Here is a 14,583-nt window from a genome sequence, read left to right as displayed (position 1 = left end):
TCCCTGTCACTCTCCACCTGCTGCTGCCCTCAGGCTTCACCTCCTGTGGTTCACAGCAAGCAAGGAAAAGCATCACACTACTACTCCCTGAGCACAGTCCATGGAGTGAGAAATCAGCAGGAGAATGATGCAGAGGGTGTAATGCCTGGAAAAGCTTTTCTCAAAGCCTTTTGGAACTCTGAATGTCTCTTGCAGAACATCTTGCACCCCGAACTTTTAATCAGTTGCTGTTTTGTAGATGCCACAGCTCAATATGCATTGCAGACCACTCATGCTGTGGGGGTGGGAGGTCTTTTTCTGGCTTTTAATCTTTTTCTAGGGTACCTAGATTTAAGGGGTCCCCAGAAATAACAACTAAGAAGTTCCAAATGTGCAGGCAATGGCACAGCAAAACCAGTCTTACAAAGGGTTTGATCCACACTGAGCCAGACAGAGGAAAAGTTTATGCCAGAGTAACCCACTGGGTCCCAGCTCACTGCTCAGCTAAAGAGCCCATCAGTTGTCACCCACTCCCCTTGGCCTGCCTTTAAACTGCTCCTGTACCTGCAGGTTGCTGCTCTCCTCTAGATGCATTGTTATATCAATTTTCTCTCTCTAGATTTGCTGGAGTTCCTGGTGTGTGTGTGTGTGTGTACGTGGAGAAACAGCATGGAAGTGTGTGGGAAGGGGATGGGCATTGACCTTTCTTCGATTTTTTGTTTCTTTACCTTTTCGCTACACTTTCTGATGGTGGATGTGAGCTCACTCACTACCATATCCACACACTTCAGACTTGGCTCCTTCAACTTCTGCACCTGCTTTTTCACTATGGCTTCAAAAGCGAGGTCAGGCGTGAAGAGACCCGTTCTGCATGGCAGGGGAAGGGTGGGAGGAAGCAACGAGGAAGAAGAAAGCAAAGCAGAGAAAGAGCAGGAAGGAGGAAGAAAGAAGGAAGGAAGAGGGAGAAGAGAGAAAACACAAGGCAAAATGAGAAGTGAGATTTTGGTTCATTCCATTAGTTTACTGAACCAGGTGAGCATTGCTATGGGGCCTGTGCACTGCCAAGTATCAGGAGAGTCTACAGGCAAATGGAAGTGTCAAAGGGGGAATGAGGTAGGAGCAGCTGGGCCAGTGAAATGGTGAGCTGTCAAGAGCAAGATGAATGAATGGAGCCCCCAGGGATCAAGTGATCACTTCCTGAAGGAAAGCTTCTTTAGATTTCAAGACAAAACTTTTTGCCAGTGAGCCACTGTCCCTTTTCCTAGAGGTTCTTTATCTCATTTCCCTTTCCTTCCCACCATAGTTATCTCCTCTTCCAAGTTCTCCCTATTCCAGCTGCAGGAAGCCTGAACAGGAGCCAGGCTAAGACCTCAGAGGTCTGTCACTTCCATCTTGTTTTGCCAGAAATGGACCGGTGTCTCTCAGTTTCAGGGATTCAAGCAAACCACTCCACTTACAGAACATATTTCATCTCACCTGCCTTCCCTGCAACATCAGCTTCCTCAGTAAGAATAGATGCACCCAGTATTTAGAAAAATGCAAAAGTGCTACAGGACATCCACAGCTATACAAAGCATCCACTATACCATTATATGCAGCATCAGATCCAACATAGGCCTGCTGTGATTTATACGGAACTATTCATGTCCACTGATATTTTGTGGTCTGTGTTCTCAATGGCTCCACTCAGGAAGAACAGAAAGTTCACAGAACTAAAGTTACTAAAAAATAGCCAAGATCAATCCAATTCAAGACTACTGCACCCAAAAAAGTTTTTCAGCACTTCTTTTAACACTTCAGAGCTTCTGCTGGATGGTCTTTGTTACACAATCTGAGTTACTTGTCTTACCATGGGCCATTACTACTTTGCCAGTGCTTTCAGGGAATAACATCCCCTTGGCATGGGAAGGGGATATTGCTTTTGTAAAGCTGCAGTTTATAACCACACCTGGGGTGCCTGCAGCTACCAACAAATCCTGGGATGGCTATAAATAACCACCACTTCATGTAAATCAGGTATTTACTCCTTCTCCTCATCTTTCACATCTCTGCAGATAACACCTGCAAGTCCCCAAGCAACACCAGTATTAAAATACTCTTCAACACCTACTATTAGGGGATGTACAACCACTCTGCCTTTTAAGCAGCAAAGAGTTGGAATAAGTTACAGGATTTGGATTCACCCAAGGGTTTATCTACAGGTGCCAACAATGCCCCTTTTGAGCAAAGCAAGAGCATTTCCAGAGGTCAGTTCACATCCTCTGACCCAGCAGAGGCTTCCTACTAATCCAGTTGCCCAGCTAAGCTCAAGTGATGCTGTTTCTCCCACAGACTTCAGGGGAAGTCTGATTTTTTTTTTTTTATTAGTTCCTTACAATACCGGAGTATCACCTGATTGACAGTATTTTGTTTCTTCACAAACAAAATTGTAACCATGGCTACTAGAACACACACAGAGCAACTAGAACTGAAGTCAACCATGAACACCTTAGCAGTAGGATCCAAGCTGAAATGGAATCCTTTATTCCTGAATCTGTGGTATTTCCCCTCCATCCATGTGGCCTCTTCTCCTCCCGTATTTCCCACCCTGTTGTACCCACCACCTGATCACTTGAGGAACTGCTGCCTTCAGAACAGAGGGTTTATTCTAAAATTATCAGTAAAAAGAAGAATGAAAAAGAAACAATGACGTAAGAAATAGGAAGTGAAGAGAAAAGGATGCAATGAGAAAGAATCAATGGGAAGTTTTGAATAGCAACTGATGGATGGAGAATAAATCAAAAGAAGCTTCAGAGGGCATGAAAAAGAAGGGCCCCTCTGATCCAGTTAGTGGGTGACTCTGGATACTTGGCAGCCCGAGGGCCTGTGCTTACCTGTCAACAGGCTCTAATGGCAATTTTCTGGGTGCTTCCCACAGTCACACACCCCAAGAGAGGACAGCAGGACAGAAAAAGGAAGCTCCTCCAGCACTCTAGAAACCTGAGCAACCTCTCACTGCATCCACTTTGCTCTCCCAGTCTGTCCTGGGGGGCAAAGCATGTGTCTGCACACCTGAGCCCTTCTGCAGAGGCTCTTGGCTCTAAGGACCAGGCACTTGTGCAAGGGATGGCAAGTGTCACCACTTGGGCACCTGTCCCCACCCTTGCTGAGAGGGGGTCAGACTCTGTGGAAACCTCCTGCAGTGCCCATTTACCTGCACCTGAAAAGCCAGTGGCGATTCCAGTCTCCAGTGCCCACCTAATCCTAACTGAGGTGCCTTTTCACCAGCACCCAGCCCTGCCTGAAGCAGCAAGTCATAGCTGAGAAGAATGGCACAAGTCATCTTATCTCACTCTCTTTCAACCCCAACCTCAAAAACAAAAGCTGCCACATCCAAAGGGCAGAATCAAGGCTCCCACCCTTGACCCTAAAAATTACCAGTATGGATCCCAAAGGGCAAAGCCTGATGTCCTCTCTCTTGAGAGAGAGCACAGATGGAGCCCAGAGGCTGATGAACATTTCTAACTTGCTTCTTCTCAGCCATGTGCTGCTATTCCAGATCAGGATATGGACCAAACCAGCCAGAAACCAAGCCAAACACCACAGGAACGTTTCCTTGAGATACAACCCACAACTGTAAGTGCTGTAGCTCTAAATTTCAGCCCCATACATCCCCCAAGGGCAACTCTGGAATTAATCCTCTCACTTCTACAAGAACAGAGGGAACAAAATTTAAATCCCAGTCTCTGGCTTGGAAAATAAACCCAGACAATAAATTTCAAGAAAAATGCAGCCATAGAGAAATACCCTTGGTTTTCAAGGGAACCAGGAGACATGCTACAGACAAAGGGGTGGCCAGGACATCTCCAGAATGCCTCAGCTCTCAAAGATTCAGGGAGCAGGGCCATAGCACGCATTCCACAGTGCTTCCTTTCTGTTTGGCTTGTTGGCTGGATCGCTCCAGGCTGGCTCTGCTCAGGTCTAGTCATGCTGAGGAGGTGGTGAAAACACCAAGTGTGGCTGCAGGCAAGTCCCTGCCCAGGTCACGATGCTGCGCCGCAGCCAGCGAGCAGGTGGAAGGTGCCAGCTCCATGCTGCCTCTGGTTACCTTCTTGGTGCACTGTCTAACAGTATTGATTAACTCCGAAATGACCATGTCCACGCATTTCAGGCAAGGTTCTTTAATCTTCTTCACCTGCTTTTTCACAATGGTCTCAAAGGCCATGTCAGGTGTGAAGAGACCGGTTCTAAACACCCAGGGTGGGGACAAGACAAGGCAGGAAGGGGAGAAGGGGCAAGGAGAATGTCACAGAGTTACACACACATCTTGGAGCAGGCACCACCATCACCAAAACCCGGGACATTTGGGCTGGGAAGTGTCACATCCCCTGGAAAAGCCCTGACTGAAGTTAATTAAAAAGGAGGGATGCTTGGCACTTGCAAGGATGGAGGTGCTGAGGGCAAAATCGATCTTAGCTGGACAATCATAGCCAGGTCACTGTTTCACCTCAGCCTAAGGGTGGCAGGGGTTGACCCCTTCACAGTGTATTTGACCTCAGAGCTGTGCAGGAGATGAGACCTGCTCTGGAAGATTTTCTTAAAGGTTAGGACACTGACATCAGATACCCTTTATCAAGTTCAGCTGGTAGCTGACCAAGAGAAAGGAATGAAAATAAATCTAGGTTGGTGTTTGTTCACATCCCTGAGTGCAGAAGGGCTCCAACAGGCACCTTCCCAAGAGCAACACAGCTCAGGGTCTCAGGGCTGAATTTTCTGACAACTCACCTTCACACTGAAGGGAATACAGACCTGTTTGCTAACTATGTGGGGCCAGTGGGACCCTGGTGATGGGCATGCCAGTGTTCCCTCAAATCTCTAGGGGAGGAGGGGCTCTGTACCAACACTTGTTTTGAACAACTAACTGCTGGTTAGTGTGAAAATCAATGTTTTAGTTTTAACTAAACAAAGGAGTAATATGGGGTTGCATCCCTCTTCCTACCCTTTCCTATGTAAAGGCCCAAGAAGGATGGAGAAGATGTCAAGACACCCAGGCTTTTACCTTTTAGGCTTCTGTGACTCCCACATGGGAAAAGAAAGCAAACTCACTTGAATGATTGTCCCTACTCCCAGATTCAAGGCAGAGGTTATCCCTCCCTTTGGCTGACCTACCGTACCTCTGAAGTCTTCAACTCCATTTGGAAGGTCTAGAAGTATTTACAAGGCTCTTCAGCCAGAGCTCTGCCTAGTGTGTGATACGTGCCTGATACCGTGGATGTTCTTGATGGCGTAGCTGATCTCCCGCCGCAGCTCCTTCTCATCAAACTCCATCTGCACCAAGAGAGAATTCCATCACAAACTTTCTGACACTGATTTGCACAGCAGGACACAGCAGCAGACTTTGAAGAGAAGAGGTCCCATGCCAGCACTACCATGTGACACATGAGATATTAGCCCAAGTGTTGGATACAGAGTCCAGCCACAAAACTGCTGTGGTCAAAGCAGCACACCCTGGACACACATGAACAGCTAAGGGCCTCCATTTACCGATGCCCCAGCTGCTCTTAAGGAGCTTTTTTGAGGTAAAGCACTAGGACTGAAGTGCTAGATGGCTTTCTAAAGAAAATTGGTTGCCTTACAACATTTAGCATGAGATCTTGGCAGCTGCTTTTTCAGTGAACACCACAAATGTATAAAACATTTTGTGTGAATTGTAAATCTAACACAAGGAATGCTATTTATTTCACTAGAAAGGCCTCATCTTATTCAAATGGGGAAATAAAAAAAAAAAATCAATGCAAAAAATATTGAAGCAGAAAGATCTGGCTCTTAAGTTTGTTCCAACTGACATTACAAAAAGATTTTCAGTGCCTCTCCTGATCAGGTTAGTGTAATTCACCATCCAAGAAAACTGTCTTTCAATAAGAATCCTCTTCCACTGTTAAGAGGGAGTACACTGTTAAGAGTTTCTACACTGTTCCCACCTCTAGGCCATTGACAAGGGACAGACAGCAGTAATCCCAGGTATACCTACAATCCTTTTTCCTGCTTCTTAGGTATCTATGAGTCCAACTTTAGATCTAGTCTGATGCTCAGGATCAAGAAGTACGAGTTTCAGCACCATTCCTTCTACATGAAATTCAGTCATAGTAGCTTTGACCTATCTGTGAGGGCATTCAGTCATTGATTTACCATGAGTTCTGTTAAAGTGATTTTTCACACTCAATTTAGCATCTTGGAATCAAGTCCAAAAAACATTGTCATTTAGCTCAGAGGAAGTTAAGTTCTGTCACAAAACAGGGACAGAGGGGAAAGTCAGCACTATGGGAAGGTCCCAATAAAAGAGACAAACAAGTGAAAAAAGGTGATAAAAGGGAAAACCATGAAACAAAGTAGCTGAAGAGAAAGTCCACTGATGAAAGACAGCAAGAGGAGTATGGAGACAGATAGAAGTAGTAACATACAACAGAAACAAAAAGTGTATCTCAGCAGCATGGGGAAGCAGTACCTTCACCAGCTCAAAGGGGAAACGCTCATGGAAGATGCGGTTGATCCGAGCTCCTCCCGACAGCTCATAGGTGTCAATTTGGTCTCCAGAACCTTCAATGCGTTTCTCAAAGTCCACAGCAAACTGCTGGACCATCCTGAAAGAAAACCAAGAGCATGAAGTAGAACTCATCGCTGGGCAGCCTTTCCAGGGAGGGACACCGAGGCCACTCACTGAAGCAGAGCTTTGGTCTTGCGAGCGGGGTCATCAGGGCGAAAGTTCTTGTACTCCTCCACCTCCTTCTCAATGGAGAGGAGCTGGCTCTGGAGCTTGTTCCGCAGCCCTGGCAGCGTGTCACGGATGTGGTTGGTCAGTTGCTGCACAAGAAGAAGATTTAAGATGACAATAAACCTCTAGGTAGTTACTGGGAAGAGTTTGCTGCCTCCACACTACAAAAAAGATGAAGGTTCCTCTCTGTGTTCAATTCTTCTGTGTGGTCTTAACAAAATGTCTATCCCAGGATAAATACCAGTTATGAGCTGAAGGTATTCCCCCTCCCCAGCTCCTGCCTATTGCCCCCCTCTATCCTTGCCCTTCAGTTTACCTTCTAGTATGGTGCAAAACTCCCATCCACACAAACCAAACTGACTCAAATCCAAGAATAAACTTCACATAAAAGTATTAGCATTTGCTTTATACATGAGGGTAAAGGCTACCCTGCCTTCAGATGAGCACACCATTGACACCTAATGTGGTTGTAAAGCCTTTTTTCAAACAAAAAAGGGTGAAGAGGCAAGGTGGAAGGAGCCAAAACCATTCATGAGGCTCTAATAAGAGGGTTTCCACAAAGCACAGCTTTGTGGGAAACTCCACTTTGAAGATGACTATTTGAATAAGGAGAAATAGGAGAGAGACTCTCTTCACTTCAGAGAATATTTCAAGGGAGCAGAGAAGGAAGCAACAGTAAATTGCTGCTGTATGAAAAATAGATAGCCTCAATAGATGGGAAATAACTATCAGTATCACATAAATACTGTTAGGTACAGAGATCACTAGAATTTAGAAGGTGTCTTTTAATTTAGCCAGAAAGATCTTGCATCTTGATAGTGTATTATACCACAAACCAACTACTGAAAGGATAAATCAATGCTCTGCCTTTGGTGTGCAAGCTCCATTATTGGCCTCAGTGTGTTCCACAGCCAGTGACACCACGGGCAGCAGTTCCTGACTGTGGACAGTACCTGGTTCAGAACTTTCTGCAGGAAGGGGGTTCCCATGCGATCAGCCATGTGTCTGTAGGCTGGGTGGGAGAGAAAAAACTTTCTCTCTGCAGCCAGAGCTGCCTGAATGTCCTTCTTACCATCTATGTCCTTCTGACTTCTGTTGACCACACCAATGTAACCTGTGAGAGTGGGGTTAGAGATCAGATGGTGGCAAGGATGCAAATAAAACTCAGACTTGAGAAGGCAGTTACTCAGCCAGCAGCATTACAAAAGGGGGATTCTAGTGGTAGCACATTATTAGGGGAAACTGGAAGAGTTTAAAATTAGCCTCTCCTTGAATGGCCCAGGTTCTGATATTTTGGTATGCAGGACAAAAGTGAGTATGGAACAGAGAATTAGCTTATTTGTTACTGTTCCCCTAACACAAAGCACACTCCAGTCTCATTTATTTCAGACTCCTTTTATGAGTCCTTAGCACAGGTACTTTTGCCATGGCCACAGCAAGTACCACAGCCCAGAATTACTTCATCTCTTTACTATGACAGCGAGGGGAGTGTTTTAGACATCTTTCACAGCTTGCCTTAATGAAAGGAGGAAAGAGAAAGTAAAAAAAAGAGCATAAGGCTGTGTTTCTGCTAGGACTACATATCAAGGTATAAATACCTAAAAAGTTCCTGTTAACAGTATGACTGAGCCCTGTTCACCAACTTTTCTCGCTTCTAGGTTGGAACAGAAATGGTTTAACCACAAGTTGTAGGAGATGTTATAGGAAGGGGATGAGGCCAGGACACCTCACGCAGTAAAAATAGAGGAAGGAGATCATGGACAAAGCACAAGGAAACATACCCCTACGGAGGGGAAGCAATTTGTTTTCTAATACATCTCGTGCATCAGTTCCTTCATCCATAAGATCCAGCTTGGTGATGACCCCAATGGTGCGTTGGCCTATGGGAAAAAACCACAAACATACTTGATAAGCAAATGACTCATGTATTATTTTGCTCTGTTCACAGAGCTTACAGATTGCCCAGCTTAGCTACCCAAGGGCTCTTAAAGTCACACATTACAGCTCCCATCATGTACAAGAGGCCACAAGAGCAAAACAGACAAAAATCAAGATCAGTTCTCAGTTGTATCCTGCTGAATGCACAAGCTATGCCACAGCAGAAAAGGATTTTAGTGCATATTTTCCTAGCTCTTTCTAGGGCAAATGCAAATGATTAAAAGAAAGGAGATCCTTCAACTCTTCAGAAATCTGGCTTAGACAAATGAAGAAAAGGGGAGTAATAAGATTTCTACTACAGCAACTGTTAACACTCATTAATACCTCTCAGAAGAATGTTTGTTGATAAAGATACATCCCAAGACAACAGACATGAGCCACAGCTACTGGGCTAATCACAACCGAATGAAAATCCAGCCACTGTCTAGTAATGCCAGGATAAATTAGGAGACATTTACCTTGAGGATCCACCTCCTTTGCAATCTTCAGGGCATCAGAATTGGCCAGATCAGAGTTGGCTGGAGATACTGCCAAGATGAGGCAGTTCTCTTTGGTGACAAACTGCATGAGCATGTCTCGGATCTGGAACTCGATGTCAGGGGGCTGATCCCCTACAGGGACTTTTGTCATACCCGGCAGATCCACCAAGGTCAGGTTCAGGACTAGACACAGGACACAGGAGTTAGCACAAGAGATTGTTAAGGTGGGAGTGTTCTGGTCTTTAAGTACCACCTGTAGTTAAAGTGACTCCAATAAGGGATAAGAGATGCACACACAAAAGCACACAAAGCTTTCTATTTCCTTCTTGTTATGGGTCAGTAAGAACTAGTTGCAGGTTGTTTCTACTGTGATAGTCAGTGATCTCATCACCTTTCCCTTTAAATCACTTGTTTTCACATCAATCAAGAAAACTGTGCCCTCAAAGTCCTTCCACCTATGCTACACTGAACGGGAAGGGATGACAGTATTTTGTTTTCAATTCACAATGGAGTGCAGAGCCTTCTAGAAGAGTTGGTCCCTCTGCATTAGGACTCACCATGGGGAGAGTAGACTCGGAGATTGATGGGCACAGGGGAAATCCCTTTGTTGGAGCCAGTAACACGATCTGTTTCAGCCTCAATCTCCAAACGGACCTCCTCAAAATCGGTGAATTTCTTTCCTTTGCAGTGTAGGAACTCGCCATATTCTATTTAAACAGAAGCAGAGTCAGAAATAGTCACTAAAATCAGAGAAACACTCAGAAGTGTGACGAAAGCAGCACGTCCTGAAGCACTACACAACAACACAACTGAAGAGATGAGGTCTGGCAAGGGCCTTTCCCAACAGAGTTTGCAGGCTGGAACAGTAATTACTGCAGTCATGTTTATGTGGTCAACATCTGAGATAATTCAATTGAGCCCTACATCTTCACCCCTTTAATTCACTAGATTTTCAGCAGGGTCTTCTGGCTTTTAGGTCTTACCCACTCATGAGAGCCACAGCTGCAAAGGAAAATTATGATGTGTGTGCATGGAGCCTTGAACAATAAATTAAAACAAACAAACAAAAAAATTAAGAAGCATTTTGCTTCTGAACACATAATGCTTTAGATGTTAAACAGGCAAAAAGGCCGCAGGTCATTTTTCCTTGGGAAAATCCTTATTTATTTTCTCCAGTGATCAAATAAGACCTTCCTGGCTAAGACAGCAATCCAGCTGGACACACAGGGGAAGGGAGCTCACATACCTGTGCTGGCATTTACCAGCTGAAGGACCAGTGGGCGCCTGGTTACGATGCCAGATCCACGTGGCAGAAAGTCTCTACAATGAAACAAGGAAGTTTTGGATGAGTGAGTGATTGTTTCCTTCCCTTTTCACAGCTTTTCTGCTTCTATAAGTGTACATGGATTCTAAGGGGGAGTCCCAGCTATGAGCACAAAAAAGTTTAAGGCATTAAACACAAAGCACCTCTCCTTGAGAAGGGCAAGAGCTTGTTCTGAATAGTTTACACTCACAGCACAATCCCTCTAATCGTGTCTGTGACAGTACAACTCCTTCTGAAGCTGAAGTTCCAAGTTAGCTAACAAGCCTATTTAATACAGCTGTCTGTTCTTTGGAAAAAAATAAACTTTCATCTTTCAGAAGGAAAAGAGAAGTTGACACGGAGCCAAAGAACCAGCATGCCTCCTTTTGGCAAAAACAATTACACAAATTCACTCACACCCTGCACTTGGGGCTTGAGAAGACACCACATTGTCCCAGCGCACAAACACCACGTGATACAACTGAGAAAATAACCAGCAGCCAAAGGCTTCTCTCCACACAGGGTCTCTCCTGGCTATAACTACTCAAGATATCAGTATTGCCAAGGAAAAAGCAGCAGTTTCTTTCTGTATTTACAAGAATCTTGAATTTTTGTGTACTTCAAGTAATTTCAAGGGAAAGCAGCCTTACATTAACATTCTCCAAATGCTGATTTAGCAGCCAAAGCCCACCAGTTCTCCTTTTCTTTTCCTTTTTTTCCAATCCAAAGCTAGGCGTGCTCACTGCATCTGCTGATGACCTTGCTAGTTTGTGGCCTGATTTTCTACTACTTGACTGTTCATGTGGCTCTTCAAGAGCCACTGAGCAGTTCTAAAATATAATCAATTGCTTCCTCACCTGCTGGGAGAAGCATCACTTCAAAATATGTTTCCTACAGCATGAATATAGCATTCTCTGTTAAAAGAAGCCCTGCCTACACTGGCAGGGCTCTGGCAGACAATCCTCCTTCCTTTCATAACTGTGGCAAGGAATAATTTTGCTGATTCAGGAGTAACTATTGGCTCTGCTGAATGAGAAATCCAGGGCTGTCCCTTTGAGGTATTCCTCTTACTCCTGCATGAACTTAAGATTGACAAAGTCCATGGAGATGAGAAGTGAGTTTCTGTTTCAACACACCAGACAAGGCCTTGAGCAGCTTTGTCTCAGCTCCTGGTTTGGCCAATCATTTCTTGTGCAACCCTATGCAAGTTATTCTGCTTTTCTGTATTTCTATTTTCTCAGCTATAAAAGTAATTCCCCATCTGTGGGAATGTCAGAATAACCTGGTAATATCAAAAACTGAAGACTAGGTTCAAGTGAAATGAGTGTAAGGAGGCACTGTATATCCCCTAACACCTCAAATAAAAATATCACCTGTTAATTACGAAGTCAGGAGTAATGGAACTTCAGTTAAAATTAGACTGAAACTCATTCTCATTATTTTAGTCTTTCCAGAAGTATAAAGAGTTAACTGGGGATTGCCTCTCATTTGATTTTCAAATAATACAGCTCTAGTTTTTCCATTCCAGTGGGATTAACCCTGGAATCTCTGAGACACTGCATCATTCTAACAGTTTTCTGCTGCCTCAGCTCCATTCCTAATGATGTCTGTGGTCAATATGTGGAAAAGTCCTATCCTTGGATCAGTTGTTAGCTTAATAACAAAATCCATAATAGCAAAATCCATTTGAGCTCCACTGAATTATTTTGAACTAATACCTGAGAAAAAGGAATGCTATCACTAGAGATTCCCTTTCCAGCACACCAAGACAGTCCTCTAGATATTGGTTTCCATCTTGCAGTATCAAATCTTGCTTTACTGTAGAAAAAGGACCACTTGCATTTATAAGCATGAAATCAATAGGAAGCAAGATCCTATTCATGGTGCACTATGTTTTCCTAAATCTTCCTGCTTTGGTTAAAATCCCGATTTCTCTGCTGTCCTTATCACAGCTACAAAGAAAAAAATCAAGACAAAAATAGACAGAAAACCTATGACGCTGGGTTCCAGCATTATTTTAAAAAGATCAAATTTATTTGTTAACTCAAGTAATTGCCAGGCTATTCCAAGCAAAAACCACCAAGTCCTCTAGAGGACAAGACAACAAATCAATAAGCAAAATTTTGTCACCTAAACCAACAATTTTTAGTGCTGCTCTAGTTATGAGTGAAAATACATGCAAATCTGATCCCTAATATCAGAAAATAATGTGTTCTTATCCACAAACTACTGGGAGTGCAGTTCAATTTTCGTATCTTCTCTACACTTGATTCCCATCAGGAGTCACAGCTGAAAAGCTTTATTACAAAAAACCTACAATTGATGTAGTATCATCCCATTGTATCCGTGTTATTGCCTATTCTTCACTGACTTTCTCTCTACAGTCTGTTGGAAAAACCCCTTCCTCCTCCAGCTCCAGCTAAGCTTTTCAAATCATAGAAACGAAAAGGTAGGGCTTAGCAAATTTTGGGGTGAGCTGGCTGAGTGCTGAGGAGCAGGAGGAGTGGAGAGCCCTGCCTGCCCTCTTGCAGGGTGCACAAACTGCTGCTGCAAATAAACTACAACCACAGAGCACGTGTGGCACAGACAGCATGCCCAGTACAGTCTGAGTTCACTTCAGAGCCTGAAGGAAGAGCTACACACACACAGCTATTGCTGCAAAAGAGCAGCCCAAAGTGAGGACACCAAGTTGGAATCAGGAAGACAACACACCAGGTAAAAACCACCACGTTTCCAGGTGACCTAGGCAGGCAAGAGCAGAGGGCTTCACCTGGCTTATTCACTTCCAGCAGGGAAGATGTAAAAGAACATGGCTGAGGGAGGAAAAAGATAGATGGAATAAGTCTTTTGAGGCAAAATGTTATAAAGGCTTTGAGTGCTGAGAGAAGGCAGCCTGTAGCATGACAGCAGAGCCTCATTACATACATCACATATACATGACTGTGCCTGAATTATGTTACTCAGGTTGAGAGCACCAACCCCGTTTTCCTCTTTCACTCATTATCTTAATTGGGAAGTCCTTTTTCTGTTTCTTTGTTTGTAACACACAGAAGTGCACGACAACATTCGATTTCCTGCGTTTTTCAGCAGGAATACAACACTCTGCCACTCCTCCAGGCTAGGCTTCATCTAGAAAATACACAAAGTAGCAGCTAAAACAGACAGAGCTGTATTCAGGGAATATAAATACTTAATTTGCTTGTAGCTTTCTTAGCTATTGACTCAAAATTCTGAATCAAGATATTGAGGTATCAGTTCCAGCAATGCAATTCCAAGCATTTTATCAAGGTTGGAAAACTAGGCTCAGATAATTATATTTCCCAAAACATCACTTATTGGAAGACTTATTTCTATGTATTTAACACTCATTTTTTTTATTAACAACAGGCAGAGAGAGAATATTGAGGTAGATAAATTCTTGGTTGGACCAGAGATAGATCTCCTCTTCTAAACCAAGGTGACAAAAAGAACCAAGGATGCACATCTTGACAGGTCTTGGGCTGATAGAGTTCAGGCAGGGAAATGACCTGAAAAGGCATTTATTGTTGTATTTTGCATTGCTCAGTTCTGAAGTGCTTACACATGTTCTTGACTAGCTACCTCAGGGCAAGCACAATCACAGCATCCCTTGCAGTTTTATTACTATTTTCATATGCAGAGCTGCATGAGAGTGCAGATTTGGGCTGAAAGCTGCATTCGTAATGCAGTAAAAAAAATGCTGAAGGGAGGGGAACCAATCTAGCAGTTACTGTAGAGCAACACTGAGACAAAAGCCAAACACCTTGAAAATACATTAAAGTAATCTTGATGTCGTGCAACAATACATTTATAATCAGGGCACTGGGAATTGGGCTTTCCTTAATTGTTTTGTTGGTTTGTTTGTTGAAGCTTTTAACTAAAGCCAGACACTATCTAGGAAAAGCCTTCATGCATTAGGTAACTTAGAATCCTACAGAACAGAAAGGTTATTAGCAGCTATTAGTGACCAAAAAAACCACCTTTGCTCTATAAACAAGTTTCAGAATTCATTTAATGGCTTGCACAATACAAAGGATTAGAAGTTGAAAGTATCATCAACCAAAGACACTTTTCCCAAACTATTCAAAAAACAAAGGAGATTGACAAACTGCTTG

The 14,583-nt window shown here is 43.7% G+C and overlaps 1 protein-coding gene across 18 annotated transcripts in view; it reads right to left on the bottom strand.

The window, feature by feature from the left end:
- The window catches only part of DNM1 (dynamin 1), a 65,540-nt gene that overhangs the window by 31,451 nt on the left and 19,506 nt on the right, over nt 1-14,583 (bottom strand). For 14 of the 18 annotated variants that reach the window (XR_008440286.1, XR_008440287.1, XR_008440289.1 and 11 more), the window contains exons 2-10: nt 10,394-10,467; nt 9,705-9,854; nt 9,127-9,330; nt 8,512-8,610; nt 7,684-7,844; nt 6,677-6,819; nt 6,464-6,599; nt 5,219-5,286; nt 4,067-4,205 (exon numbers count right to left, since the gene is read on the bottom strand). Coding sequence is in view for 14 of the 18 variants with exons in the window: in XM_053996617.1 (XP_053852592.1) it covers nt 4,067-4,205; nt 5,219-5,286; nt 6,464-6,599; nt 6,677-6,819; nt 7,684-7,844; nt 8,512-8,610; nt 9,127-9,330; nt 9,705-9,854; nt 10,394-10,467 (1,174 nt within the window). In the remaining 4 variants the exon portion in view is untranslated. Of the gene's footprint in view, nt 1-707; nt 847-4,066; nt 4,206-5,218; nt 5,287-6,463; nt 6,600-6,676; nt 6,820-7,683; nt 7,845-8,511; nt 8,611-9,126; nt 9,331-9,704; nt 9,855-10,393; nt 10,468-14,583 lie in introns of all 18 variants that reach the window. The other 4 variants (XM_053996618.1, XM_053996608.1, XM_053996612.1 and 1 more) reach the window with 1 other exon arrangement.

The sequence above is a fragment of the Vidua macroura genome, chromosome 21 (genome assembly GCF_024509145.1).
Source record: "Vidua macroura isolate BioBank_ID:100142 chromosome 21, ASM2450914v1, whole genome shotgun sequence".
In the NCBI taxonomy this organism is placed as follows: domain Eukaryota; kingdom Metazoa; phylum Chordata; class Aves; order Passeriformes; family Viduidae; genus Vidua; species Vidua macroura.
Note: the sequence above shows the minus strand (reverse complement) of the source record. Positions and strands in the feature narration are given on the sequence as shown.